Source organism: Oculina patagonica, chromosome 13 (genome assembly GCF_052425735.1).
Source record: "Oculina patagonica isolate OP01 chromosome 13, crgOcupat, whole genome shotgun sequence".
NCBI lineage: Eukaryota > Metazoa > Cnidaria > Anthozoa > Scleractinia > Oculinidae > Oculina > Oculina patagonica.
The window spans coordinates 9,508,426-9,536,083 of record NC_135770.1 but is presented as its reverse complement, the minus strand read 5'-3'; the positions used below and the strand labels follow the sequence as shown (position 1 = coordinate 9,536,083).

Here is a 27,658-nt window from a genome sequence, read left to right as displayed (position 1 = left end):
TTACCGTAAAATTCTGGTTATAATCCACCCCCCCCCCCCACCCCCCCCCCCCTCTCTCCCCCCCCCCCCCCCCCAATTCCACTTATAAGGGGGGGGGGGGAGAGGAAACCTTATTGCCAGGAAAAAAGTGACATGCGTTGAAAGCCGAATTAAGAGGCACACAAAATGGACAACAAAACGTGCATTGAAATAGTTGTGTACAAACCTTGCTTGAACAAAACGTTAGATCTTTAATTAATTTCGTGGCGCGCGTTGCCCGAAGATGTCAAAGCACTGTATCCTTCTTCTTCGGAGTATTTTATTTATATCCATCCTAGTTTAGCTTTTTCGCCGGCTTGAAAGTTATACTAAAGCACGTGAAAAACTCAGGGGTAAATTGGTTAAAACATTTTATTGAAAGTTTTAAGCGAACGCTCAGAAGTTAACATTTGCGTCAAAATCATTACCTTCATTGCATATGTAACAGCTTTGTTTCAAGGTCTTACACTGGATCCACCGCGCGCAAACGCTCAAGATATGCAAAAGCCTAACTTCCGGTCGCCTTCGCCAATTTCCCACTTACTTCGAAATCACTGTAAGTGAATCAAAGTTAGGTGTCACGCAGAATTTGCGAAATTCTGCGAAAGGTTAGGAAAGCAGATAAATGAGAAATTTCGAGGCTTTGAAATCACAAAGTTCAGTATCAGTATTTCCAATACTATTCTCTTGATGTAATTCTTTTTGGACGTAATGTTGAGATTTGTCGATCGGCTTATTTTCTATTTTTTTGTAGGCTTGTTGCCCGAATTACAAGCACTTTTCCTAAAAAGGGTTGAATTTTTGGACGGGGGGGGGGGGGGGGTGGTGGTTCTGCAACCCCTTCCTCACCCCCTCCCCCCGCCTCGTACGCCTATGACCTTACTAAAAGTTGGTTATGTGAAATTTACATTTTCTGTTGCCATGTTGCATGTAGCTTGGAAAATAGCATTTAATCCTACTTTAATTAAATTCAAATTAAAGAAAGGATAGAAAAGGAAATATATACTACTCCACACAAGCGCTCTGGGACCTAATGATATTTTTAGATTAGAGACAATGGAAGAATAATGTAACTTCTTTACAGAAGAAAGGAACTTTGTTAAAGAGAGCTATTTTTTATCTTTTTATTGGTGTTAGTACTTACAAGAAAACAATAAACTTTCAGGAAGAAAAAAAAAAGAAAAGAAAAAATACGTATTACATAACAGAAGCATTTTACAGGGTATATAGAGGTATTTATATGCGTTACAATTTCTTTTACGTACAATGCATACATTTATTGCTAAACTTAGGCACTGTTTACACGGACACGGTTTCTTTGTCCGCATCGGCGATGCGGTTCGCCTTTCGTTTCACGGCACCGATCGGACCACTGCTGTCCGGGTCGTTTGCGCGTCGTGCGTTCCGTCGGTTTTGTTGTCGTGTCGGTCACGGCGACCGCTCGATTGCGCCAGTTGGCCGCTGGCTGGCGCGAGGGTACATGGTGACAAGCATGGGCAGCGCTTGCTTTCATCATTTCGCCTCGGATCGTTAGGCTCCGTGTCACTTCGACCGTTCGTTTTCGATGCGATTTCGGGTCAGACCGCGTCGATTGATACCGTGTCCGTGTAAACGTAGCCTTAATTACAAGGAAAAAAAATAGTGTTAAAAAATGAAAGGAAAAGCGATATATACTTACTTACTCCTCTTCGTGCCTGGGTGCACATAAGGCCTCAACCAGATAGCGCCACTGGCTACGGTCGGCCGCTGCTCGTTCGAGGTGGCCCCATGTCCATTCGTTGTCCCTCATTTCTCTTTCCACAGTCCTTCTCCAAATTTCTTTTGGGCGACCTCTCTTTCTACGGCCATCGGTGGTCCATCTAAGGGCGACTCTTGGTAGGTCTGTAGGCATCACACGAAGGACATGACCAATCCATCTCCATCTCCACCTCCTTAGCTGCACTTGCTGTGTGATGGTTTCTGTTCTTGTAATTCTACGTAGCTCATAGTTTGAGATTGTGTTTGGCCAAAATATGCGGAGAATCCTTCGTAGACACCTGTTCTGGAAGACTTCTAGCTTTTGGCTAATGGTCTTGGTCATCTTCCACGATCCCGCACCGTACTAGAAAGCCTTTATTTAAATAGGGTGACACCATCGGCTTTTACGATAAAAACTGTTATCAATAGAGGCCCTAGAAAAAGTTAAAAATTAAAAAGTCGCTAAAAGCCTTACAGTGTACCTAAAATGGAAGTTAAAAAGATTAAAATATATAAGAGTACTAAGATATAAGCTAAAATTATGTTACATTTGTATAACATCGATACAAAAGAGTACTTAAGACATTGCTCTTGAAGAATCGGATCTTGGTTTTCTGGCTGATGTTCCTGGATTTTCAAGTGCTCCGAAGAGAGGCAAAAACCTGACTTGCCTTTGAAATCCGAGCTAGGAACTCTTCCTCTCCATCTCCGCTGGTTGACACCATTGAACCCAGGTAGGTAAAGTGCTCAACCTCTTTGACTGCTTCCCCATTCAGCATGATGGCTTCGCTGGTTTTGCTATTCATCCTTAAATGACTGGTCTTCTTGGTACTGATCTTTAGGCCCAAGCTCCCTGCTGTAGTTGCCAAGGTGTTGGTCTTTGCCTGCATGTCCTGGTATCGATGGGAGAGCAGCACAATATCATCCGCATAATAAAGGTCTTCCAAGATACTAGTTGTTAGTGTCCATCTGATCCCTCGTCTTCTGTTACTAGTCACTTGCTTCATGATCCAATCGATTTCCGGGACAAACAGAAATGGCGAAAGAATGCAGCCCTGTTTCACGCCGGTGGTCAAGTTGAAGGTGTCTGTCAGCACTGTGTTGCAGATCACCTGGGACTTGCAGTCATCGTACAGCATCTTGATAACATTCACCAGCTTCGAAGGGATTCCATAGTGCCTCAAGATCTTCCATAGGGAATCCCGGTGGATGCTGTCAAATGCCGTTTCCAGATCAATGAAATTGGCATACAGAGTGGTGTTCCATTCCTTACTTTGCTCTAGGATTTGCCTCAGGATGAAAATGTGTTCAGAGCATGAGCGTCCAGCGCGAAAACCTGCCTGTTCCTGTCTGATGTGCTCGTCTAGCGCAGTTGCTAGTCTTGTATGGATGATCTTGCTAAAGACCTTGCTGGTAATAGGGAGCAATGTAATGCCTCTCCAGTTGTTGCAAGTCACCCAAGTCACCTTTCTTAGGCAATTTGACAATGAGTCCCGTTTTCCACACCTCAGGAATCCGTTCACTTTCCCATATCTCTCTGAATATGTCCGTCAAGATGCGTGGTGTTACTGTTTCTTCCGCCTTTAGCATTTCTGCTGTCACCCCATCTGCTCCACCTGCTTTTCCGTTCTTCATTGCCTTGATGGCTACCTTCACCTCTTCTAAGGTAGGTGGATCTGTGCAGATGACCAAATATCCTCTGCTGCCGGTGGCATTTCTGCCACTTGTGCAGGTTCTGCTCTATTGAGAATACTCTCAAAGTGTTCTTTCCATCGTGCAAGTTTCTCTGCATCTTTCGAAAGGACATTGCCAGTTGCGTCTTTTACAGGGACATCGCTACTTCTGAAACCGTTATTCAGCATCTTGTTGATTCTATACAAGGACTTGAGATCCTGTCTGTTGGCGGCCTCCTCTGCCTCATCTGCTAGTCTCTCTACGAACTCTTTCCTGTCCGTTTTGGTCATTTTCCTCACCTCTCGGTCCAATTCTGCGTATTCTCTACGCAGTCGTTCATGGATTCGTTCTGAACGAGTGGAATTCATTCTCTGCTTGATTTCTCTCTTTTTTTCTATCTTCTTCTAGGTCTGTTCTTGTATCCACTCCTCTTTCTTTTTCTTCCTAAAACCAAGGACGTTCTTTCCTGCCGCCTAAAAGATCTGATTGTAGGAGTCGATGTTCATCTCTTGTTCATCCCCCAAGACTTCTATAAAATCAAAGTCTCTTCGAGATACCGACTTTTTTGCATGAAGTATGAGTCGAAGGTTTATCCTGTGCATTGTTCTTTGAACTTATCATTACAGTTGCTTTGTAGTTTAGTTTAACAATTTCCTATCTTCGCGGAGGAAATGCAGCCATATAATTTTGTCAAAAATGGCTCGTCCGCGCCGGGTATTTATACACATATTCCTCAACATTACACAAATAAAGAGTGCAAATTTCACCGAGATCTGACAATTCTATACTTTAAAATTGCAAGGACCTTTCGAGGCAGTCGATTACGGCAGCGAAATTAGCAAATGAAACAGCAAAATATGCGTTCGACGCTTTGTTTTTGCGACGCCATATTTGAATTGTTATAGGTAGACCGCTGTTCAATGTGTTCAAGGCCGTATCGTTACGATTGCTCCACGAAAAAGCACGAAAAAAATACGGATATTTCCGACTACTGTCGGAGAAAACATTGCGCATATAATTGTGGCGTAAACAAATCGATACACTCAAGCTGCGTTTTGTCTGGGCTCTGCGAGGGTCGGATATCAAGACAGCTTCTTCGTGGGCTTAAGAAGGATTAAACAAAAGCCATATATACAGTGAATGCTTTCGAATTATATTTGAAGATGAAATACGAAATAATTTTGCTGTCTTTGACTGAAATTCCACTCGAACTGCGTAGATACGATCGCATGTTGTAAAGCCGATCCATGCAACATTGCTGTCATTCCCTGTCAACGCGAGGTCACGTCCTAACGACCTAGGCTGACGACGAAATAGAGTTGCGCTTGCATGTAGCGACCAAATTTGGCCTAATTTTTAACCGCTCCTAAGCTAAAAGAAGCCCCTATCTCTTGCATTTGTTTTAACTTCAATAATATCTTTGAAAAGAGCGAGTTTTTTGGTATGGTTTATTTTTGACGTTTGTAATTTTTAAACGATGTAAGTGCTAGTGATTATTTATTCGTGTTTTAGCGTTAGTTACGCAATCCATTGTTTGTGCGACGCTTTTTATAGATTGCCTTTCAGATACACGTGCGTTGAGATAAGAAAGCTGACATGTCACTTTTAAAATTGTTATATAACGTTTGTAAATGTGACAAGTCACGTTTTTTCCACGAGATCGCAAGTGATCACCCACAGCGGAAAGTAATCCCTTGAGAAATTAAAATATTCCCTTGAGAAATTAAAACAGTCCCTTGAGAGTTAACAAGAATGTGCTTCCACATTTTCCCGCACATAACTGCTATTCTCCTTCATTTTGCTTGTAAACAAGCAAAAAAGTCGAAAAAACTACAAAAGAATTCCATATATTTCTTTTAATTCAGACAGTTTGTTATTCTGGATTGCAATTTCCCTTTTTATATTTAGTTTTTTTTTTTTTAAGAATGACAGAAAACTTTCGAAGCATAGTTTTTCATCGTGTAAGCATTTACAGAATATGGAGTACTGTACAGCCCCCGAAATGATCCCGACCGCGAAATATGCCCAACCCTGAACTGTCCCCATCCCTAATATCCCGACCCCTGATCCCCAATATTTTACGCTGACCCCGTCCCATGCTTAACGTAGAGTGTACTCAAAAAAAAAAAGGAAAGCCTTAAGACTATTAGTTGCTTCACTAGGGGAAAAAGGTGTCATTCTCAGCCATGAGGTTGTGGGGGAGTATCACCTGGTGAATCGGGCCTCCTCTCACACTGGCGATTTTTCAGTATCAATGCGCCCAATCATCTCAACCCTATCGCGGCGAAAAAATCGCCATAACATCGCATTTCTCTTAATTCATAGGCGCGACAATCTCTTGCGGCCTTATAAGCTTGACGCTGGCTACGTCGAGAACACAAAAAAATATCTCAAAAAAAAAAAATATAGGCACAATGTTGCCTTTTTTTGTCCCCTTTAACTAGCAAATTTTCTCTAAATACGTTTCAATTGCTGCGATCGAGAGTTCTGGGTAACAATTCTCACGACTCAAAGTTGTCTTGAACATAATCCAATAAAAAAAATTAAAAAAAACGGTTCTTACTTTTTTTGTTCCTTATTGAGAATAACAAGTTTTAAATATACATAAGAATTTAAAGTCGGTCCTTTTTATTGTCACGTATTGCACTCAGTTATAATAGCACTTATAAATATTTCCTATTTTACGTTGTACTTTGCTTTATAGACTTGCTTACAAGTCGGCTCACAGAGCGCGAAGCGCGAGAGCTCGAGCGAGAAGCGAACGACTTTTAGAAAGTCTATTTGCTTTATGGCTTCAGTTTCCCTTATTATTGAGCAATCCACATTCCTATGCTTAAATCGCCATTCCTCAAATTACTTGGGGATCATTTCAGGGTCAGCGTGAAAAAGTCTGGGGATCATTTCGGGGTCGGGATCATTTCAGGGTCAGTTGGGGATCAGTTCGGGGTTGGGGATCATTTCGGGGTCGGGATCATTTCGGGGGCTGTACAGTACTTCGCGATAAGAAGCGTGTAGTTTAAAGAGTACAAGTGCATCTTGTTGTCAAAAATTCCATATAAAATCATACTGTTTGATAATGTGATCTTTCCTTTAGTTTTGCTGGACCACCAGTTTTGAAATAAATTCCAAAAAAAGAGTTGAAGAACAGTGTAAGATATAATAAAATTTGGAAGAATGTCTGTCAATGAGACAATGAGGGCATATATCATTATCCGATATTTTAGCTTTAAAAAAATGAAGGCTAACTTTTGTTGGAAGAATGTTATGAATAAGCTTATATTGAAACATTGAAATCTTTATGGCATTTTTATCTGGAAGGGTAATTCATAAACTTTGTTTAAGTTTGTTTGGTTAAAACCGTACCTTAAAATTTGCTTTCAGCGGTCGGGGGTAAAAATGCGTTTTATTACATAACGGAGTAGACGTTTTTAGTACAAATTATGTTTGTTTTATTTTCCTTTTCTGTTATTTCCAGCGCCGTAGCCAGACTTTTAGCAAAGACGAGGCAAGATCTTGTTTGGGGGGTTGGGGTATACCTGCTGTTTTTCAAACTTTTTAAGAAGTAATTTCTTGAAAAAAAAGAGGGTCCTGAAGGGGTAAAATGGGAACTGGGATTTGCCCATTTTGACTGGGATTTGCCTATTGTTTCACTGGGAAAATGGGATTTGGGTCACTGGGACTTGGATAATATAAAGAAACAAAAAATGGGAATGGGAAGAGTGTCAGTAAATGACTAAACATACATATTTTACGCTCAGTAATAATCGTAAAGTCCGGCATAGAATAGTTAAAACGCGGCATGAAAACTCTGAAACGAAACCACTGCTGTACTGTATGAATATTAATGTCCATCAAGTTTCGATCAGCTTTCTTGACAGTGATTAAGTAATTCAGTGGAACAGCTATGACTGAGCATGGGCACAATTGGAATATTCAAAAGAAATGATAGTAAGTTGTTGTCAGTCAGGGTAGTGGTAGGTAACGGATAAAAACTTGACAGCTTTAGTTAAAGCTACTAAAAAATTATCTACAAGACAAGCGAACAAATGAAAAGTGATGTTCTCAACAGTATTAGTGATAATAACTTGCAGAAATAAAAACATGATTTTGGATAGTCCAGTCCCTGAACTATCCCTTTTGTGCCCTATAAAGGGGTTGAACCCAGGTGCGAGAGGAGAGAGTCTAGTATAACTTGTATGTGCATGCTCAAAACAAGCCAATCAAAAATGACAGAGAAGTGTGGCTTTTCTTACATGTAACATGCACGCTAGGGTAATAATAGCTCACTAAAATGAAAAATTCAACTATGCAACCAAAGCGCGATCTGCAAGAAAAATTGTCGTAACCTTTGTCTAAAGCCGTAATTTAAAGAATAGGTACTTAATCCACATACACTAATTTTTTTAATTTATCATCTGTACGCGTGCGTGTCCAAAGGTGCTGTTGAATATGGTTTGGTTCCCCCCCCTCCCCTTTTAAAGGGCAGGTGGGTGGGACAACAGATTTCTGAGCATGCGCATGCAAGTTATTCTGGACACGCTCTTCCTGCGCCTGGGTTCAACCCCTATGTATGGCACCAAAGGGAAAGTTCAGGGAGTGGACTACATTTAGGAATAAAAACAACACAGATATTATGCGCTTGGGACCAGATTTTCCACGCACTGCGAATTTCACTGCTGGGACTGGGATTTAGACACAAAATTGGCTGGGAAATGGGATTTGGTACCCCCTCTTCAGGATTCTCTTCCAGGACGCGTCAGTTTTGGTTTGCAAACGTGCTATCCAAGCAACCTTTAAAGCTTTATTAATTCAATTTTAAAGTCTTAATTAAGTCCGCCATGTGTTGATTGTTTTACCGCTCGCCCATTAGTTTTTCTATCCGACATTCTTACAATACGTAGTTCTGTAAATGTTGTGAAGGCCGCAAACTTTGCCAAGACAGCTAGCGCCACTTCTCTTTTTAGCAAGAGACGAATACTGACAATTAAAAGACGCTATTAACAATTTCTGTAAAAGATTGGATTCTTTGTGACGTCCAAATTTTGAATAAGCGCCGCCCTCAAATAAGCGCCGCACTTGAGGCGCGAAAAATTTAATAAGCGCCGCGACGCTTATTCGAGTTAATACGGTAAATTAGACGATAGTTGGTCACTCCTTGACTAGACGCACTTACAAAAGGCTCAAGCTTTTGAAGCTCGATGTAATTGATATTTTGTAGATAACCGAGAAGTGTTCTCTTGGTTCTCTTGGTTTGAAAAGAAAACCCTGTTAACTTCGACTCGGGGTTGCGCGGGGATCCTTCAAAACGATAAATGTAAACTACAGTCGAATCTCCACCAACGACCACTCAAGCTTAGTCCCTATACTAGACGTTTTCACTTGTTTCGGTGACCGTGCCAAGCCTGGGGCTGGAGTGGATCGGTGACGTCAATGCTCACTATAGAGCCCAGACTCCTTTGAGGCGTAAACGCCTTTGGACTGGGCTGGGCACCTCTCCAAAGTCTCTTACCAATAGGCCATTTCCGAGTTACCTTTTGCCTCTGTTTCAAAACGAGTCTACGTGCGAAACCATTCATATGAAAATGAGTCTCACCTACAGGTCCATTTCATGCAAATCAAACTCATTTTCATTTGAATGGTTTCGCACGTAGACTCGTTTTGAAACAGAGGCAAAGGGTAACTCGGAAATGGCCTATTTTACGCTATTTCGTACGGCAACCTTTCTTGTACTCTCATCTACGGCTCGTTAATTCTGCCACAGGGTGGCCGGTGTTATTGTCCCTACAGCAACAGAACAGCTAAAAATAAAACTATATTTAAAATATATTTTGCCCAAACTTTTGGTTTGAAATTTACCTGGAAATGTATACAAACCTTCTGTTGCCTCTTGGAATTAAAAAATGTAAAGAGTGTTAACATGATAACGGTGCGACTTTCATTCCGAGATGAAAAAGTCATACCTTGTTTACATAAGCCGTTTTTATTGGGGTGTGAGTTTTATTCTGCCGTTAAAATGAATATAGCCCCCCGGGGAAAAAAAAAGGGCGGGAAAAAAAAAGGGGAAGGTTAAAAGGCGAAAGGCCGCTAAGAGGCCGTAAACAAGCTTCGACTGTATGAACAAAAAGGAACAGTCATCAGCTCAGTCTTATAATACTGCGTTTACACGACACCGGAATGAATTTTCGTACCGGAATGAAAATCTCGCTCCGGTGCAAAAACCGGGGTGAACTCGCGCCAAAATGACTCGCTCCGGTATGACATTTTGTGGTTGTATCATGTAAACGAACACAGAGCCACAAGAGGGAATCGGGATGAACTCGCACCGGTGTGAAAGTCGCCCCGATACCGTGTCATCACCCCCAAGGATATAACCTGATTAGCGTGACATGCAGATATGTGGGTGACGTAAACTGACGTCACGTTAATTGATTGTTATCTTGTGTTTATAAAAACGTGACTTTATAACAAAAGCTGTGCTCTGACAGTGGTGCTCGTTTTGTTCCTAATAAAAGCGCGATAATTAACTAAGACATTCATTTCATAAGAGAGGCTGGCCAAAACACTGTCATTTTGAAGTAGCTTAAGTGACAAGGTAAGCTGAATTCCTTCGTTCAGGTTCAGACATGATAGCAACCCAAAAAAGCTGGAGGAAAAAAAAGCCGCAAAGTGAAACCTTAGGGTACTATGTTATGCACATTCAGTACATACGGGAAAATAACAATGCTCGGGCATAATGCGATGCTAGTCTCACTTACACCGTTTTAGTCAGTTAGGCTTGGATAAGCCGAAGAGTAGGGCCAGGTTAGGATTATAGGTATGGTTAGCTTTGGTCTACAGGTTAGGGGTTAACATTTTTCTCAAAATATTGCCAAGGTCATGTTTTGACGGAGCAAAAAATTTAAAACATCTTGAAGGGCTTTGCTAGCTTCGTTAGACATGTAGTACTTACTTAATTGGAACAGGGACCGGAATAGGAAGCGTTTTTTGAAGATGACACATTCAAAAGGGGGATCTTATGGAAAGAAAGGACTGTGCTTACCTTAGCTTCCTGAGCAAGTAACGTTCTTTTGGTTCGATCGTCGCGTGACGAGCAAAATTCGACTGCCTAGGACAAACATGCAATTTTCATGTAAGCTAAAAACAGTCTAAGTCCTCAGCTTTTACGTTCGCAATGTGAGTAAGGTGATCAGAAGTCGATCAGGAGTTAATTTAAACCAATTGTTGAGTAATCGACAGAAATTGCGCGACCGCAAAATTAGGGTTGGTTTGAACTGATCATATGCAAATTTCCTTCAAGGTTGTAGTTAACGCTTTAATGGTTTTCTGATTGTCATTTGATCGAAGAAGTTTTGCGCGGACAATTCAAGCATGTACTTGAGAGATTTTTCCTTCTTATAAGATACAATCGGTAGCTGGTTAAAGATGGTTTTAAGTTTAGGCTGTTGTTGAATAATGTGCCAATGTTTTTGCAATAATTCCCGGGGTATCTAATCGAACGTTCGGCAAGCGAATCCAATCGAACACCAATCGTTCGCTTGGGTTCGGTAATCAAATATAGTCGTATTCACAATAACATTTGGTCAATCCAACACAAACGAACGTTGGATAACGAAAAGGTTGACAATCATACTTCAATAATCGAACTCAGAGCAAATTAGTTGTTCGATTTGTTGGATTCCTGAACCCAATCGAACGATTGAGTTCGATTGAGTTTTGGTTCGATTTTGTTCGATGAGATACCCCAGGAATAATTACACAATGTCACTATAAATTTACTATTACTTTTATTTCAGATGGGTAACACAAGGTATGTTCTTGTCCGATGCTTGCTATTGGCCGCAACTGCTATCATTCTCGTGGAAGGTCAGTTTCCCAAGGCTTGCGTGAATATCGAAAGCCTTAAAAAGAGAGAATGCTGTCCAGTTCCCCAAGGTTTTAAAGAACCGTGTGGTAAGGACGGACAAAGAGGTGACTGTGTAGAGTTAACTGTTCGCACATGGAGCGCTACCTACGATCACTTCAACACGAAACACAAGCTAGACGATCGCCATGACTGGCCGAGAGGGGTCTTTAAGAGAAGCTGTAAATGCAGGGGTAACTTCGCTGGCTATGACTGCAGCAGATGTGAGTATGGTTACTATGGCAACGAATGCAATCAGAAAAAGGTTCTGACACGCAAAAACTTTGCTCACCTGTCCCGTGAAGAGAAAGAGAAGTTCATGATGTACATGAACATGACCAGACATGTGGAAAGTGATTACGTAGTGACAACAGCCTTTTACCAGCAAATAAACAACACCATTAACAATGGAAGTGACCCAACACGTCTGTTCACAAATGTGTCCATACACGATCTGTTCGTTTGGATACATTACTATACAACTACTAGGGACACTGTCTTGCCTGATAACACGGTAATGCCACGTATGGACTTCGCTCACGAAGGACAGGGCTTCCCTACCTGGCATCGCCTGTACTTGCTTGCCTGGGAAAGAGCCTTGCAAGAAATGTCTGGCGACCAAGATTATACTATCCCATTTTGGGATTGGACGGAGAGTGAGAAATGTGAAATTTGTTCTGAGGAGTTGCTTGGCAAAACTTCTTCCAACGGCGATGCTGTAGGCAAATATTTTGAGGACTGGCTAACGATATGTTACTCGTTGGGAACAAATGACACAAACAGCACAACCCTCTGCGATCCAAATATCAAAACTGGCAAGCTAAAACGGTCTCCTGTCTCTCCTGGCATACGAAAACAAATAAATGGGTTGAACATGACCTTTCCAACCAAAAAAGAAGTTGCGTTTGCTCTCCGCTTTGAAACGTACGACCTTCCTCCCTTTAGCGAAGAGTCCAGCTGTAGTTTCAGAAACCTCCTTGAAGGCTACGCAAACACTACCAGTGGATATCGTGTGGCTCCGGTGTTTTTCCCCCTACACAACGCAGTTCACCTCTTGGTGGGAGGTGCAATGGGCACAGTACCTGCAGCATCAAATGACCCGATCTTTCTCCTTCACCACTGCTTCGTTGATCGAATTCTTGAGAAGTGGCTTCGAAAGTACAAGAAGGGCGCATCTGCTCTTTCCGCGACGGAAGCTCCTATTGGACACAACAGGGGTGACGTCATGGTACCTTTTTTCCCCGTGTATACCCATGAAGAGTTTTTCGCGGAGTCTTTCGCGTTTGGATATGACTTCGAGGGGGTCGACAAAGATGGTAAGTAAATTGTTTCTTCTGACTTATGTGTAGCTAACAACAAGAGAGGTTTTCGTCTTCTCTTGCTGACAATTAGAATGCGGGCTCAAAGTTTCTATCTTGCTGACCACCCTAAATGTCAAGGTATGCGCAGGGGGGAGGGGGGGGGGGTGTCCAGTAAATTTCAAATTTCTGTTAGGTGTGTGCCGCGAAGGTTCTTAAACCCCGACCCTGTTTAATAATGAAGAAAGGAAAATTGATACCCTTTTTAAGACCTTAACTCCGGCGAAAAATGACGCCCTATTCAAGAGAAAAACAAAAACTAAAACAGTAGCGTGGATGGGTCAACTCTTTATCGTTTCCGAGACATTCGAAGCTAAACTAATACTTAAACGGATAGTTCAGTTTTAACAGAGCATTACTTTTTTGTTTAGATGAACGGTCAGACCACTTGGTGTCTTAATATTTTAGGCATACCTTTTGTCTTTTGAGAGATTTAATCCATTTAAAAATGCAATTGTAAAATGAGTCCCAGACCAAATTTAATTATTCAAGAACACATCTAGCAATTCGATGAAGTTTCATGTGCCCTTGCAGTTCAAGTTCCATATTGTAATGATGAAACATTAGTCACTCCTGAACATATTTTAGCAATGAAAAAGATGTTCTTATATAACTACAAACTTTACCCTTATATCGGATCGAGGTTGTAAGGCGTGTTGTCAAAAATTGGAGTGTAGACTCAGTCCCTCTTTTTACTTTAATAGTTCGTCGCGTGTGAAGCGAAAAAAAACCGCTCGTTGACCAATGGCCGCGTGTAATCTGGGGATAAAGGCTATCGACAGGCTATCCCCCAGAGTCTCACGCGGCCGTTTTTTTTTTCACAAGCGCTTCACTTCATTTCACGCTCGACGAACTAGGTAAAAAGATGGACTGTTTGCGGTGCAATCGAAGCCTGTAATGTGGTTGAATCATGTTAAGTACCCTACGGTTATCAGCACCAGCTACAACTCCGTACTACAGTAAAAACCCGCGAGTAATAACCGAATTTTTCCAGGTTAGCCTAAACAGTTCTTACATAAAGGATATTTAACACAAATTTAGGCTATTTAGGTTCTTATTTTCTGAAGAAGAATTTACATTGTTGCTACTGTGGTATTTGGCCTATATTCCTTGTTTTATGATACCACCTAAGTGTTTATGTTTAAACAAAGCACTAATCATTTAGGACATAACATTCGACACATGTACAGTAATGTCTAGTCCAAATTATTTTCTCAAAAGTTTTAATCAATTTTTTAAAAAAAGATATGAACCTGTTTTCAAATTTTAAGTTTTAATCAATTTAAAAAAATTAGAACCTGTTTTCAAGTTTTATGCTAAATAGGTTTTTATAACAAGGGGGTCTAATTTGCAAATTGTAGCCTAACTGCAGGTTTTTAAATGTTAGGATGTTACTCGCGGGTTTTTACTGTATATCATAACTTATTAGGGAAAGTAAAGTAAAGTCTGTGTCCGAGCCATGAGGCTCATACAGCCGGAGCTTATCCCGGTTTCCGTAGCATTAAGCGACTAGGAGTATTGCTACTCCCCCCTGGATGGGATGCTAGTCCATCGCAGGGTTACCCCCAAGCAGTAAATTCGCCGGTACCCATTTATAAATCTGGGTGGAGAGAGGCACTGTGAGAGTAAAGTGTCTTGCCCAAGAACACAACGCAGCGCCCCGGCCAGGCCTCGAACCCGGGCCGTTCGACTCGGAGTCGAGCGCGCTAACCATTAGGCCACCGCGCCTCCCGTACTTAGGGAACTATCTTTTAATTAAGACTGTTGTTACGTACTTTTCAAATTTCAGGAAAATCTCCTGACGACGAAGACACGCAAGACTCCTCTTTAGGGCGATGTCCAGATTCAAAGATAGCTAAACGTGTTGCCGAACGTGCAACGAACGACTGCATTAAGTGGAAAACTGCCGTTGGTATCTTAGCCGGACTTGTGTTTGTCCTCTTAATTATTGTTACAATAACTACTCTTTCTCTTTACAAGCAGAAAAATAGGCGAAACATCGCGGAGCACAATTATAAGCCTGCGTCAACTTAGTCATGAGCAAAATAGTGTTCAATATGCAATATTTTATATTAGTCGGGGGAGAAGGAGGGAGGACTGGCGGTGAGGTTTAGTTATAAGGGGCCTGACTGCACCCTATGTTCGCCCCAAACACTTACCCCGCTAGAATTCGACTGTGTGAAATTAACATTTTCTGTCGCGTTGCTGCATGTAGCTCAGAGAACCGTATTAGAGCAGTTTTCAATTGAGAATTGTAAAACCAAAACCAAAGTAATCACTCTAGCCAATCACAAAGAACACAGACAATCCAGTAAATCAACCAAAACTTGAAGCAAATACATGTCACACGAAGCGCGGGAAAACGTGCGCGAGCGCGTCATGATTGGTTTTGGTTTTACTTCTGATTTGCTGAGAAAGTGGCGCGAGGGTCTTAAACCAATCATAAAGCGTAGTAATGCAAAACCAATGCAAACGCGAATTATTTTTGACACTCAATTGCAAGTGAAAGCCGCTCTAAAACGAAACGTTAACGCAAGTGGACGCAAGTTTGCAAAACAAGTCAATTAAAATGCTACACGTTGCAATTTAGTATTTGAAGTAAACTGCAAAAATTGCGTTGACTTGCACTGGGTGGTCAAACGGTGAAAAAATGGCGTTAAATTAAGTGCAAATTTGATTTCGACCAAAGTGAACGCAAGTCAACGCAAGTGCGCGCAAGTCCTGGCCAAACGAAGACGCAAGTAGACGCAAGTTGAAAACTTGCGTCTACTTGCGTTGCCGTTTTCCAGGGCTTAAAGGTCATTCCCCCGAAATAGGACTGAACCACACATAGATTTTCAGACACTTTTCCTACTGGTTGATTACGGGAAACTTCCGCTCTTGCGACAAGTTGACGATGAATTGTTTAAAATTATATGTCGTGCAGTGGTTGTCCAACTGTTAAACACAAAAGATCCTTTGGTTCCTAAGAGTCTCCTACCTATGGCGGCAACCATTGCGCGTCATAAAATCCAAAATGGCGGCGCGCAAGAAATTTAAAAGGGATAATCTTTTCCACATTTTGTAGTCTGCGCAGCAGGCGTCGAAAGGGGAGGGAGGGGGACCTGTTAAATGCGGAAGTGACGCATTACTTAAATAATTCAACGTCAACTTCTCGTAAGAGTGGAGGTTTTCCATCAAAGAACTTGAATTTTGAAATAAAAAAAGGGGCCACCATATTCGCTTATTAGGAGCAGAAAGACCTTGTATATACCGCAATAGCCTTAATAATTCCTTTTCGAGTACCGTTTTTTCCCGATTTAACGTCGGGTACCGAATAAACGCCGGGTTTCCAAAGTGGAGTTAAAACTACGCCCCTCAGGTATTTATTTGAGGTAAAATAAGCTGTAGGTATACAGTCAACTCTCTCTAAAACGGACACTGTCGGGACCGGCCCAACTGCCCGTCTTAGAGAGGTGTCCGCCTTAGAGAGAGCTGAAGTAACATGACACCAGTAAATGACATAATAAAGCTGAACGGCTGTGCACAATGAATACATGTCTGCTTACGGTCTGTTTAAAATCCCTTAAAGTGGTACTATGATCAAAATTTTACCTTCTCTTTTCTCTTCGGTTCTTGAAAGTACTTACATTAAATAGTAACCTTGCCAAATTTTAAGTTCAAATTCGAATTGGAAGACCACTTATTTCACGCGTAAACTTCGGCTTTGGCTTACCGCCATTACTAGATTCAAAAATGTCCGAGGACCAAATAGAGATCTGGAACTAGTTGGGGCGAGAGCATGCTGACGTCATATGCGCATTAACAAAATGGCTTCTTCGAAGGCTGGAGTGACCGATCTGGAAAAACATTGGTTTTCTTTTTAATCTGTAGTGATGTAGAAGCCGTATCTACTGCGCAAATGTTTTATAAACATACTTCAGGGCATCTCCAGGTCACTTTTGCACAACATAGTGGCAGAAAACATTTCAAGAGGCGGAATTTTTAACTCGCCCGAACCACGCAAGATGAATAATAGATCGTCTGATAACTTTGAGGGAAACTTGTACTCTTGGAAATGCTTTATAGATATTTCTCCCTGCAACCTTTGTGAGGTTAACTTCTTCAACTATCCAAGGGAAGTGAATAGAATAGAACGTTTCGAATTATCTACAGTGAGTTTACTGTATTCGCTTCTTTTTAGAAGCAAAACATTGGGTGAGTGGCGTAATTTACTTCTGTTGCTCAAGCTCTCGTGTTCTAGAACAGTCATTTTTAAATTTATTGTAAATACTTCATGTCAAAAAGGTAATTTTTGGGCAAATCGGAGTGTATGTTCCTGAATTATATCCTCTATTGTACAAATAAACTTAAATAAATTCGCACGAGTCGGTACATTATGTGAAAGTACATACAGAGGATGCAAAGCTTAGCAATATCTTTTTACTGATTATGTACTGAAAATGTTTCCATTGTAGTCCTCTGTATACACTGTAGTCTTAATAAACTCACCACTAGAGCACGTCTTCAGTGTTGGTCACTTGTTTATTTCTGCCATGCAATATAAAACACTACAGTAGGACTGTACTTCATTGTGCACTTATAGTATTCATAAACATTTTTTGAGAAGTAATCTCAGGATAGAACAGTGTTAGCCTGTCTCAGAGACATACATGCTATCCGGATATACTCAGTATATCTTTATTATATTTCAGTACAACAGGGGCCATGAGCTATAATTATGACCTGTGCCAATCACTCATGCTGTGTGCAACAGAGCACGGTTGAAATCCTAGCTACTCTTTATTTTAAGTTTGCAATATATTTATTTTTGGCATGCTCTTTTTGTTCATAAGTTGAGAATGTAGTAGCCAACAATAAATCATGTGAATGTGCCAGAGAACCCCTGAGCTGCTGATCCATCATAATTTCTAACACAAGTACAGTCAAATCTGTACCATAAATAAAAATGTTGTATTGATTGAGGTGAGGTGGCCTAAGTGTAAGTTGTCGGACTCCAGATCAAGCGGTTCAGGTGTGGACTCTTACTGGTGTCATTGTGCTGTGTTCTTGGGCAAGACTACTCTCATGGTGCCTCCTCTCCAAGTGTAGAATGGGAACTGGCAAATTGATGGTGTGACGAGGGCATGCAAGTCTAGTTGCTTGGTGGGCAACTAGACTTGCATGCAGACCTTGCCTTTTTGTAACAAGGGGGCAATTTTGAGGTCACACAGGACCCTTGCAACCATTATATATGTATTTATTTAAAGAGTATACACGAACTGCGAAGCCGACAACAAATACAGTCAAACCTGTACCATAAATAAAAATGTTGCATAGCAATGGGGTAGTTGTTTTGATTTAGGTGCGGTGACCTAATGGTCAGTGCGCAAGACTCTGAATCAAGCTGTTCAGGTGTGAGCCCAGACCAGTGTCATTACATGTATGTGGGGGGAGTGGGGAGGTTAAACCTGTGATGCAATTGTACTTCCATCTCATCCAGGTTGCTTAATCCTACTTAAACCAAGATATGCTTTGGCCTGATGGGCAAGCAGGCTTGCATGCAGACTTTGCCTTTTTGCATCAAGGGAGCAATTTATTTAGGGTGGTACACGGAGCTGGCTTGTTTACAGTCACGTTAAGTTGACACAAGATTAGTCCCAAAATTGAACTCTCAATTACATACACATACTGCAGATGCACAATGTACTACCAGTGATATTCTCTAGAAAGAGCCACTGTCATATTGCATATGATACCATAAAAAAATATTTTCTTGAGTAGATGCCAGACCCGGACTCACCGCAGGCTTCATTTAAATGCCGGTTCAAAACTGGAAACGTTTGATCAAGGTCCCAGTGTTTGTTTGAGGTCCAGGTGTTCCCGTTTATGAACTTAAAACTTTATACCCTTAATATTATTTTACTTGATCCCATGTTGTGCATATATTGTTTCAGTTATTTTTATCATCAAAAAATCACGGGGCCAAGAGGAAAACAAATGGGTGAAATGAATAAGAAAAACTACTCCTACCCAGTTTTGCTGCTACTTGTGGGACAGTTTCATAACATCAGTAAATAGAGTGAAGGACTCTATACAGCATTCAAATGGTTTTCTTATTTTAAGAAACAGGAATACTGAATGCTGGCTGAAGCTAGATGTCTGAAGTGTTATTACCCATTAAAACACTTAGTTTTAAAAAGGTTTATTACCTGTATTTTAGTCAAGGAAGGTAAAACTGTATAAAACTCAAGGAGCTAAATCCATTGATCACCTGCACCATCTTGTTGACTTTAATTTTTCTGTATAAATTTTACATTATTTCATGTTTATAAAGCTTTTTTCGGAATAAACAGCTGAGATAGATTTTATGCCCATGGCGTGTATGATAGATTACAAGAATGAAAACAACAGTAAAGATCATTTCGATCCTTCGCAAACGGCAATAGCAACCTACATGTATATATATGCAGAGCTCTCTAATAATTGAAACATTGCAGACATTTTATCCTAACTATTCAATGTCGTTCTCATCATACCATGTATTCAAACGTATGTAGTCCATGAATCGCAGTTCCTCTTCGTTCTTCGAGGCTTCTTCGATCGGTGCTTCGATTGGACAAGAAGACGGCAGCTTCGTTGTAGGCATACAGCGCCAAAACCTCATCGAATGAAATAAATATTTAAGTATTTGCATACAAACATTGCCCTTTAGACCGACGTCAAACGGCTTTAAATTCTCATTATAAGAAACGATACCGCTAAATTGCAATGTCTCTTCGTTGCGGCTCTCTTGGGTTTCGCCACCGGGCAAACTAGACGAAGAATTTGTCGAAGAAATATCTTTTATAACCCTGTTAATTCTCAGTATATTCTCTCTTGGAACACTCGAAGCTCGAAGCGACGATGCGCATATGACGTCACGGACCAACTCATGCGTAAATCCGCTTTTCAGTACAGTCGCTGGCTCACTTTAGACGTCCGAGTTATGGCGGACGGGTTTTCCACGATTTTCGGCAAGCTATAGAAAAAGACGAAAAGAAAGTCAATTTGTTCAATAAGTCTATATTTAACTAGCGCGCTAGAATTTAGAACGTTGCGAACAGTTTATCGGGTGTCCTGGATAACATTTATGACAAAAACAGTATTGTATTGTATTGTAACACGTTTACTGTTTTTGTCGTGACTTGTTTGACACATTTTTAACCACACGAGTAAAAAACTCTACGCAACAATAATGAGTTTGTTCACAGTTTAGTTGGGGGAACGCTACTGATAATTGTACGGTATTCAGGTGTTTTGTATTTTTTCCAGTGCAGACACAGCAACTACAGTAAAAAACAAACAAAAATGCGACGACAACAAAAAGCTACTAATCGCGCGATAAGCAGGAAATCGAAAAGCTATTATCACAGTGGGTAAACTGGCAACAAGCAGTTCTGATTGGACGAGAGCCGTTATCAGTAAAGCTTTTAAAAACAGCTTACGAAACCGGAAACTGCGCAAGAAAATACACGGGCACCCAGGGTAGTCCCATGGGAGAGCATCTTCAATCACCAGGCCTGTTCAATCACTGACCTCGAAACAAAAAGGACACGGTCGTGTCCATTGTGCTCATCATAAAAGCGTAATAGAAACTCCTAAAAAGTTGCTATTCTAAACACTGACATCTTGAAGTGTTGATACTGAGGTAAGCTGTTATTCTTGTTTGCATCAACTTTTTTTCTTGGCCCGTTTTCTTGCTTCGTTTGCTTGCATGTGCTCGCTCGTCGCTCCGTGTACCCCGCGATAGCAGAAAGGAGTAAGAAAGGGCTGGAGGACAAAAAGGTGCAAAATTAAAATCGAGCTTTACTCCGCTATTCCAAGAAAGCTGAGAAAATCCTCAGAACAGATAGAAAAACAATAAAACGCGAGCGTATCCCAGCATACCTTGATGTACAGCTCATCAGATAAGCTGTAATGCGGGAGCTGGTTCTGCGCGCCGGCACCATGAAATAGATAAGGTCCTGACCGAGGAACTGAAGAACCTAACCGGGTCGGAGGAATTTTAAATGAAACAAAAATGGAAAGGATTGTTGAACTCGTCTGTTAAAAGCTCTGTTTCGCACACTGAACCACGAAGAGAGCGTCAGACCAGATCATTTGGCAAGCGTGTGTCACTAGGCGCAATGTGATTAGCTGCGGTATTTACCAGGACAAGTTTATCCCATCTCCCTAGGGGTTATCTAATATTTAGGTTACCTGTAAAAGTGGGAACGGGGAATGGGTGAATAGGGATAGGGAACGGAGAATCTCTAAAATGAGGAATCTCTAAAACTGGGAATCTCTAAAATAGGGAGTCTCTAACCTGCTATCAGGCGTTTGTTTGGAGGGAGGGCATGATTTCAGGTAAGGGAATCTCTAAAAATAAGTGGGGAATTTCAAACGGTACAGGGAATTAAATACCCGGAATACCGTATTTCCTCGAATAATAGCTGGCGGGCGGCTATTTAATTTTAATTTTGCGCCTAAAGGGGGCGATTATTAGCCGAACAGAATGTCGGAGAAGGTGTTCATGTCTTGAACGTGAATATCGTGAATACAGACCAAACGCTCAGCTAGCCGTTTCGCTTCATTTTGCTTGCGAACGGATATGCAAAATTTGGACAACAAATGGTCGAGCTCACTTTTGGGTATGTCTGGGTATGTTTCTAATTTCTCTAGCTCCTTTACAAATATTCTCACAGGCCCATATTGAGTGCTTTTGACTTCTGGGCTTGCAAAACGTATCAATGTCGTCTCCAGTTGGGATTTAAGTCAGGCTTGAGATGAACTTTAATTTGCCAAAGTTTGATCAGTTTTTCTTTTTACCCGCTTTCTCGTCATGTCTTTTGGTTCTTCCGTTCAATATCAGTTTAAGCCAATCACATTCGTGAATTTGGCAGTTTTCAGTCTTAAATTAATCACATCAATAACACTAGAAAAACAGGGACTTTGTAAGTGTTTCAGTTTAGTTTGGTTTATTTGACTAATTTCCGGCGTCAATATCCTTGGTTTCTTTTTCTTGTGTCCTTGTGGGTTACAATTAATTTACTCTTACTTTTATTTCAGATGGAAAACATGAGGCATTTTCTTGTCCGATACTTGCTATTGGCTACAACTGCCGTTGTTCTTGTTGAAGGTCAGTTTCCCAAGGCTTGTGTGAACATGGACAGCCTCAAGAAGAGAGAATGTTGTCCAGTTCCCAACGGTTTCAAACAACCGTGTGGTAAGGATGGTGAAAGAGGGGACTGTGCAGAGCTAATTGTTCGCAAATGGGGCGCTACGTACGATCACTTCAACACGAAACACAAGCAAGACGATCGACATGACTGGCCGAGAGGGGTCTTTAGGAGAAGTTGTAAATGCAGGGGTAGCCTGCGAACTAGCCTGCGAACAGGCTCCCGAGTGGGGTTTTTACGCGAGCGAAGCGAGCGGAAGAGCGGGGTTTTACGCGAGCGAAGCGAGCGGAAGAGCGGGGCCTGAGGGGGAGCCTGTAGACTTTGTTTGATTCCGCCCATCCGCCCACTTGTAATGGATCCTGTAACACATCTGTCAGTAGGGTAATTAGACCTAGCAAAAAACAGATGGCAGGCCTACACAGACTCCTACTTCGTGACTTTTGTACAAAATAAGCCGTTCGGTAAAATTGGATTTGGTCGTCCAATTTATTTTGACGCTTCAAAGTTGTTTAGAAAGGGCACTGTGCTCTGTCACTTGTATTATAAGAAGGCGATTTTAGGTTATAAAGTTGAGTCGAAAGACTGCCGCTCAGCAGATGTGTAGAGATGATAGTTCTGCACCGTTTCCCGTTAGTACATTTTGACACCTCTGTATTAAATTTTGCTATTGCGGTTAGTCTTGGCTCATTCATATTTGCAAGATGCGTTTTAAGCTCTAAAAATGTTCGCTCTGGAAGGACACAGATCTTATTTCCGTGAATATGTTGATTATGTACTTGCATTCTATATTTGCAAGGCCGGGCCCGGCTGTTTATAGTGTTGCAATGTGTGTTGCTTTTTATCACGGATGACATATTTATTTCTGTCCACTTTAGCCAGAGACTGCGTAGCTTTATTTTGCAAAGCTATTGCTTTGTTTTAGAGACACGTTATTTACTGTCGCTAAGGATTTGTATCTTGCATCAATTTTAACGAGCGTTTAGTCTTTTGAGCTCGATGTTTTGGGTTTTCGCCTCTTTCCTTTGTTCTGTAGTATTTGATAATTCTTGAAATATCTCGTCGGTTAGAAAGCGATGCTTGGGTTTTGATGACTGCCATTGGAATCCCTGGTTTGACAACTGCATAAACGGTCGTATGGATGCGAAGTCAACACAAATCATGGAAAAATTTCGTCACAAAACCGCATCGATCTTCTTAATCTCTTTACTAACTTGTGTACAGTTGTTATCCGTATTACTATAGTATCGTTTTAATGGAAGACTTTGAAAGCTTGCAAATATAGATATTATAGAGACTATAGCGATTTTGCACGTCTCTGGATATGGAAAGTAAAAAAAAAATCGCCAACATTGTGCGACTAGCGACTACGCAAACAGGTTAAAAATATTTCAGTTCAGTCTATCGTTTTATAAAACTTTCACCCACTAAACTCGGCATTCGAACCTGAGCATTCTAATGTATACACAATTTTAGAATCACAAATGGATCAGCATATATGGACAAAAAATCAGCAAGACGATTTGACATCAAAGAAGTGCTTAAATTCTGAATTCAGCAAATGTATCGGAATATTTAAAATTGCAAGAATCTTACCGCTGTAAAATTTAATTCAATTTGTAAAGTTTAAAATTTAAAAGCTCGCTCTTTATGCCCTATTTCTACTTTCCTTGGCTTTACTTATTCTTAAATTTAAAGATTTGTTACAAGTAACGTCTATAAAGAATGATCAACCGTTGTGAACAACATTTAAGCTTATTAATGTGTTCGAAGGCAAAATATTCAAACCTTGTGTTTTTTATAAAATCGCGATTTTTGCTTACCGTATCGAGAGACGTGTTAATTTTTTAACAAGCTCCATAGTCTCTTTTATATCGTGTTTCTTTCCTCTGCCTTCCTGCAAGCTTCTAGTGTCTTCCATAAAAAGGAAACTTGAAAGTAGTCTGGATTACAATTGTACACGAGCAGGAGGTGAAGAGACTGAGAGGATCGATGCGGTTTTCCGACGAAATTTTTTCCATGATTTGTGTTGAATTCGAAACCATACGGCCATATCTGCAGTTGACAAACCAGAGATCCCAACGGCAGTCATCAAAACCCAAGAATCGCTTTCTAACCGACGAGATATTTCAAGAATTATCAAATACTACTTCAATTCGCCATACTTTTCTTTGTTTTGGTTCGAAGCCGATGCCTCACTAGCCTCGCTTCCATGTGCTCGACCCAAACTCTTCCGCGCGTTCCTCCATTTATGAATAAGGTGTACAGTCAACTCTCGTTATAGCGGACACGCTTTGGGACTTCGTTTAGTGTCCGTAATAGCGAGTGTCCGTAATAGCGGGGTGTGAGGAAAAAAATGGCGTTAACATAGGTTAAATAGTATGGACTATGACGAGCTTATCAACAGTCGTGAAAAGACTCAGTAGTCGTTAGGTATGGAGAATGACAATGGTCGAGGGTTTGAGGGTTTGATCTCTCAAAAGGAGTCGTCTGAAAGAAGAGGGCGCAAGCTGAAGTGAAAAAGCAAAGTCTGGTGTACAGCTACTGAAGCAATTGATGCAAAAAAAATTGCAAAAATAATTATTGCAAAAGACTTCTGCAATAATGTTATGTGAGAAGTTCATGGTGTCCGCTTTATCGAGAGTCAAAACAATAAAATTGTTCTTTTGGTACCACCAAAGTGTCCGTAATTCCGTAATAGCGAGAGTCCGTAATAGCGGGAGTCATTTCCAGTAAAACCTCTATAACTTTCGCCGGGGATCTGAATTTTGTCCGTAATATTGAGCGTCCGTAATAGCGGGGTGTCCGCAAGGCGAGAGTTGACTGTATTGTGTTTTGTGATGTTTAACAATGGTCTGACTTAATGAGTGCTCACTTTTCCTTTGAATTTGGACCGGAAGTCTGAAACTCTGGATCCGTGTATAGGGTAAGGGATTCGTTCTATAGAGCGGTTTTCACTTGAGTGTCGAAAGTTAATTGCGTTTGCTTTGGTTTTGCATTGCTACGCTTAGGGCCTGTTTACATGGAAGGCGGGTGCCCCGGCTAACCGAGTTACCCGGCTAACCGAGCTACCCTGGGCGAGCCAACTTTTCATACGTTTCTTAAGAAAACGTACTGGAGCCTTTACATGCTAGAAGGGTAACCCGCCTTGCCGGGGCACTCGGTCTACTTGCCCGGGGCACCCTTCTAGGCGGGATAGCTTTTTGCCATGTAAACGGTTATGCCCGAGCTGTCCCGGCTTGCCGGAATAAGTTTTCGCGCGTGTTTTTGAACTAAATTTGAAGTAAATGGCATAAAATGTATAAATTCTGGACCCAAACAGTGCTATTTGATCAAAATTAGTTTTATCGGTCGGCTGGAAAATATTTCTTTGAGCAACAGCTAATTAATTCGAAATTTTCGTGGGAATGATTATCCTAATTCACGACACAACAAATTTAATTTCAATTTGACAGCCAAATATTGTTGAATTTCGATTGAATTTCGCCAAAAATGAACGCAGTAAATTTCTGAGAACTTGCACATCAAATTAAAATAGGTTTGAAGACGAAAAGCCTTGATTATTCAGTAAAAAGTCATATTTTTCTTCAATCATTTGGAGCTACATTGTTTTCCCACGCCGTGACACGCTTCAATGACGCTGTCTCATCTCGGGTAGAAGGGCTGTGAATTCTGCATGTAAAGGCGGGTTAGGTTTTATCCCTTCTAGCCGGGTAACTCGGTTAGCCGGGGCACCCTCCCTCCATGTAAACAGGCCCTTAGTGATTGGCTTAAAAATCTCGCGCCACTTTCTCAGCCAATCAGAACTAAAACCAAAACCACTCATGACTCGCTCGCGCACGTTTTCCCGCGCTTCGTGCCGGCTACATGTATTTGCGTGGAGTTTTGATTGGTTCACTGGTTTGTCTGTGTCCTTTGTGATTGGCCGGAGTAATTACTTTGGTTTTTGGTTTTACGACACTCAATTGAAACCTGCTCTAACAGAATACAGTATCAATTCCCGAACATCAGAAAGTTATCTACAACATAATTGATGAATTCCCCAGTATTTGTACATGTAATTGTAACAAGAAAATTTATTTTTTCGTGCTTACTTACTGACAGGTGGTTGAGCCTCTCGCTTCGTTTACTTCGCAACTTTTTTTGCAAATCTTCGTTTTTTTTAAGCAGATCGGCTTCGTTTTATCTTCGTTCTTTATTTTTTCGTGAAATGTGGTCAAAAGCCAATATTCAGAAATTACAGATAGTTTTTGTAGTGTTTACGACTTTTGACAGTTTTATTTCTGAGTGTTTAATTTGATCACGCGAGTTTTGGTCAATTTCAGGTCTTCACTTCAATCTTGAGATCTCAGTTTTTTCCGCAGTGATCTTCGCGACTTCTTTTTTACCCATAGAGAGGCTCATGGTTTTCCGTTTGCATTGATTTGATTTGTCTTTTGTAAATTACTGTTCCTGTTAATTAGTCTTCTCATTAGTTTATTTGTTTTTATAGTTCTACGCTTTTACATTATTTGTAAGAATTTATGCTCATGTTAATAAATATTTTTCTTGTTGCTGCTAATGTTGTTAGCCTGTGTAACGAGGAGTTTGTTTTCTTCTCGAAAGAAAATAACCCGAGAGCCCGGGAAGGACTTCCTATGGAGGACTCAAGGCCGGGAGGTTCTGCCTTACTCTACGGACTCTACGGGTATGGTTCTATGTGGGGCTGAGGTTTAAAGCAACCTTCGGATTCGCCTCTGGAGTAAATGGCCGGGTAAACGGCCTTACGCCTGGCTATGCCATGCTGATGAGTCCTAACAAGGACGAAACAGCTGTCCATGGCTACCACTCCACGGGTAATAGGCTGTGCGCATGCGTACAGGTCCTGGCCAGACCGTGGAGATGTGTCGTGTGGCCATTGCATTCAGTTGTGCCGTTGTGGTTCTGTCCTATCTGGCGAACCAGTCCTATGACGTAATGTGATATCATGAGCCAATCATATCACACGTTCTATCTAGTAACACGCAGCATAAGACTGGTAACTAAACTCTGTTGCAGTTCGGTCTTTGAGCGAAGTTGTTTTTTCGACGGGTAGGGGCAGGGAAGCAATATTTGACTTTGTTTTGACTCTGTACGAAAATATGCAGCGGCCATTTGCAATAATTGCGTTTACCCTCACAAGATTTCTATCACAAATCGACAGCTTACTGTACTTTCTGTTTTTCAAATTCAACAAAAATGTTCGAGTGGATCGAAGATTTATATGGTTGCTTTGCGAACTGCGTGTTTCCGTCCAGCCAATACTCCGCACTTTGATTTATCCTCAAATCAAGATCATTCAATAGTCCTGAAACGTAGAGGCAAATAAGATCCCTGAGAAGCAGTGCAACCAATTTTAATTTCGGTGCTGTAAATAACTACCACTCAATCTACGCTTTTACTTTGTTCCCAATCTTGTCACTAGCACGATCGAAAGCTGGTTCGCGACGTTGACTAGTTCTTTTGGATAAGGCTTCTCCCGTGTATTTATTATTTATTTCAGGAATGTTCTTGCCGAGTATATTGTATGGCTCGAGTGCTTTTCTAACTGTTCCTGGTTCGTTTTGATTTAAAAATCGATTGAAAAAGCAGAACTGGCATGAGCGAAACACCACTGAAACTACTGAAAGCGCTTTGTGGCCTAATTAGACCTAATTAGACTCTAATTAAAACACCACAGAGCGCTTTGTGGCCTAATCAAAACACCGCAAAGCGCTTTGTGGCCTATTCAAAACACCGCAAAGCGCTTTGTGGCCTAGTCGAAACACTACAAAGCG

The 27,658-nt window shown here is 41.2% G+C and overlaps 1 protein-coding gene across 1 annotated transcript; it reads left to right on the top strand.

Annotated features, from left to right (window-relative positions):
- The first annotated feature begins 9,912 nt into the window (after positions 1-9,912).
- LOC144636705 (tyrosinase-like) lies at positions 9,913-16,220 on the top strand. Its single transcript, XM_078495897.1, has 3 exons — positions 9,913-10,021; positions 11,223-12,645; positions 14,477-16,220. The coding sequence occupies exons 2-3, from the start codon at positions 11,223-11,225 to the stop codon at positions 14,719-14,721; spliced, it is 1,668 nt and encodes a 555-aa protein (XP_078352023.1). The 5' UTR covers positions 9,913-10,021; the 3' UTR covers positions 14,722-16,220.
- The last annotated feature ends 11,438 nt before the right edge of the window (positions 16,221-27,658 follow it).

Coding starts and splice junctions, on each gene's coding strand:
- LOC144636705 (XM_078495897.1), top strand. CDS start 11,223: ATGGGTAACACAAGGTATGTTCTTGTCCGATGCTTGCTATTGGCCGCA. Junction 12,646..14,476: donor CGAGGGGGTCGACAAAGATG/GTAAGTAAATTG, acceptor TTCAAATTTCAG/GAAAATCTCCTGACGACGAA.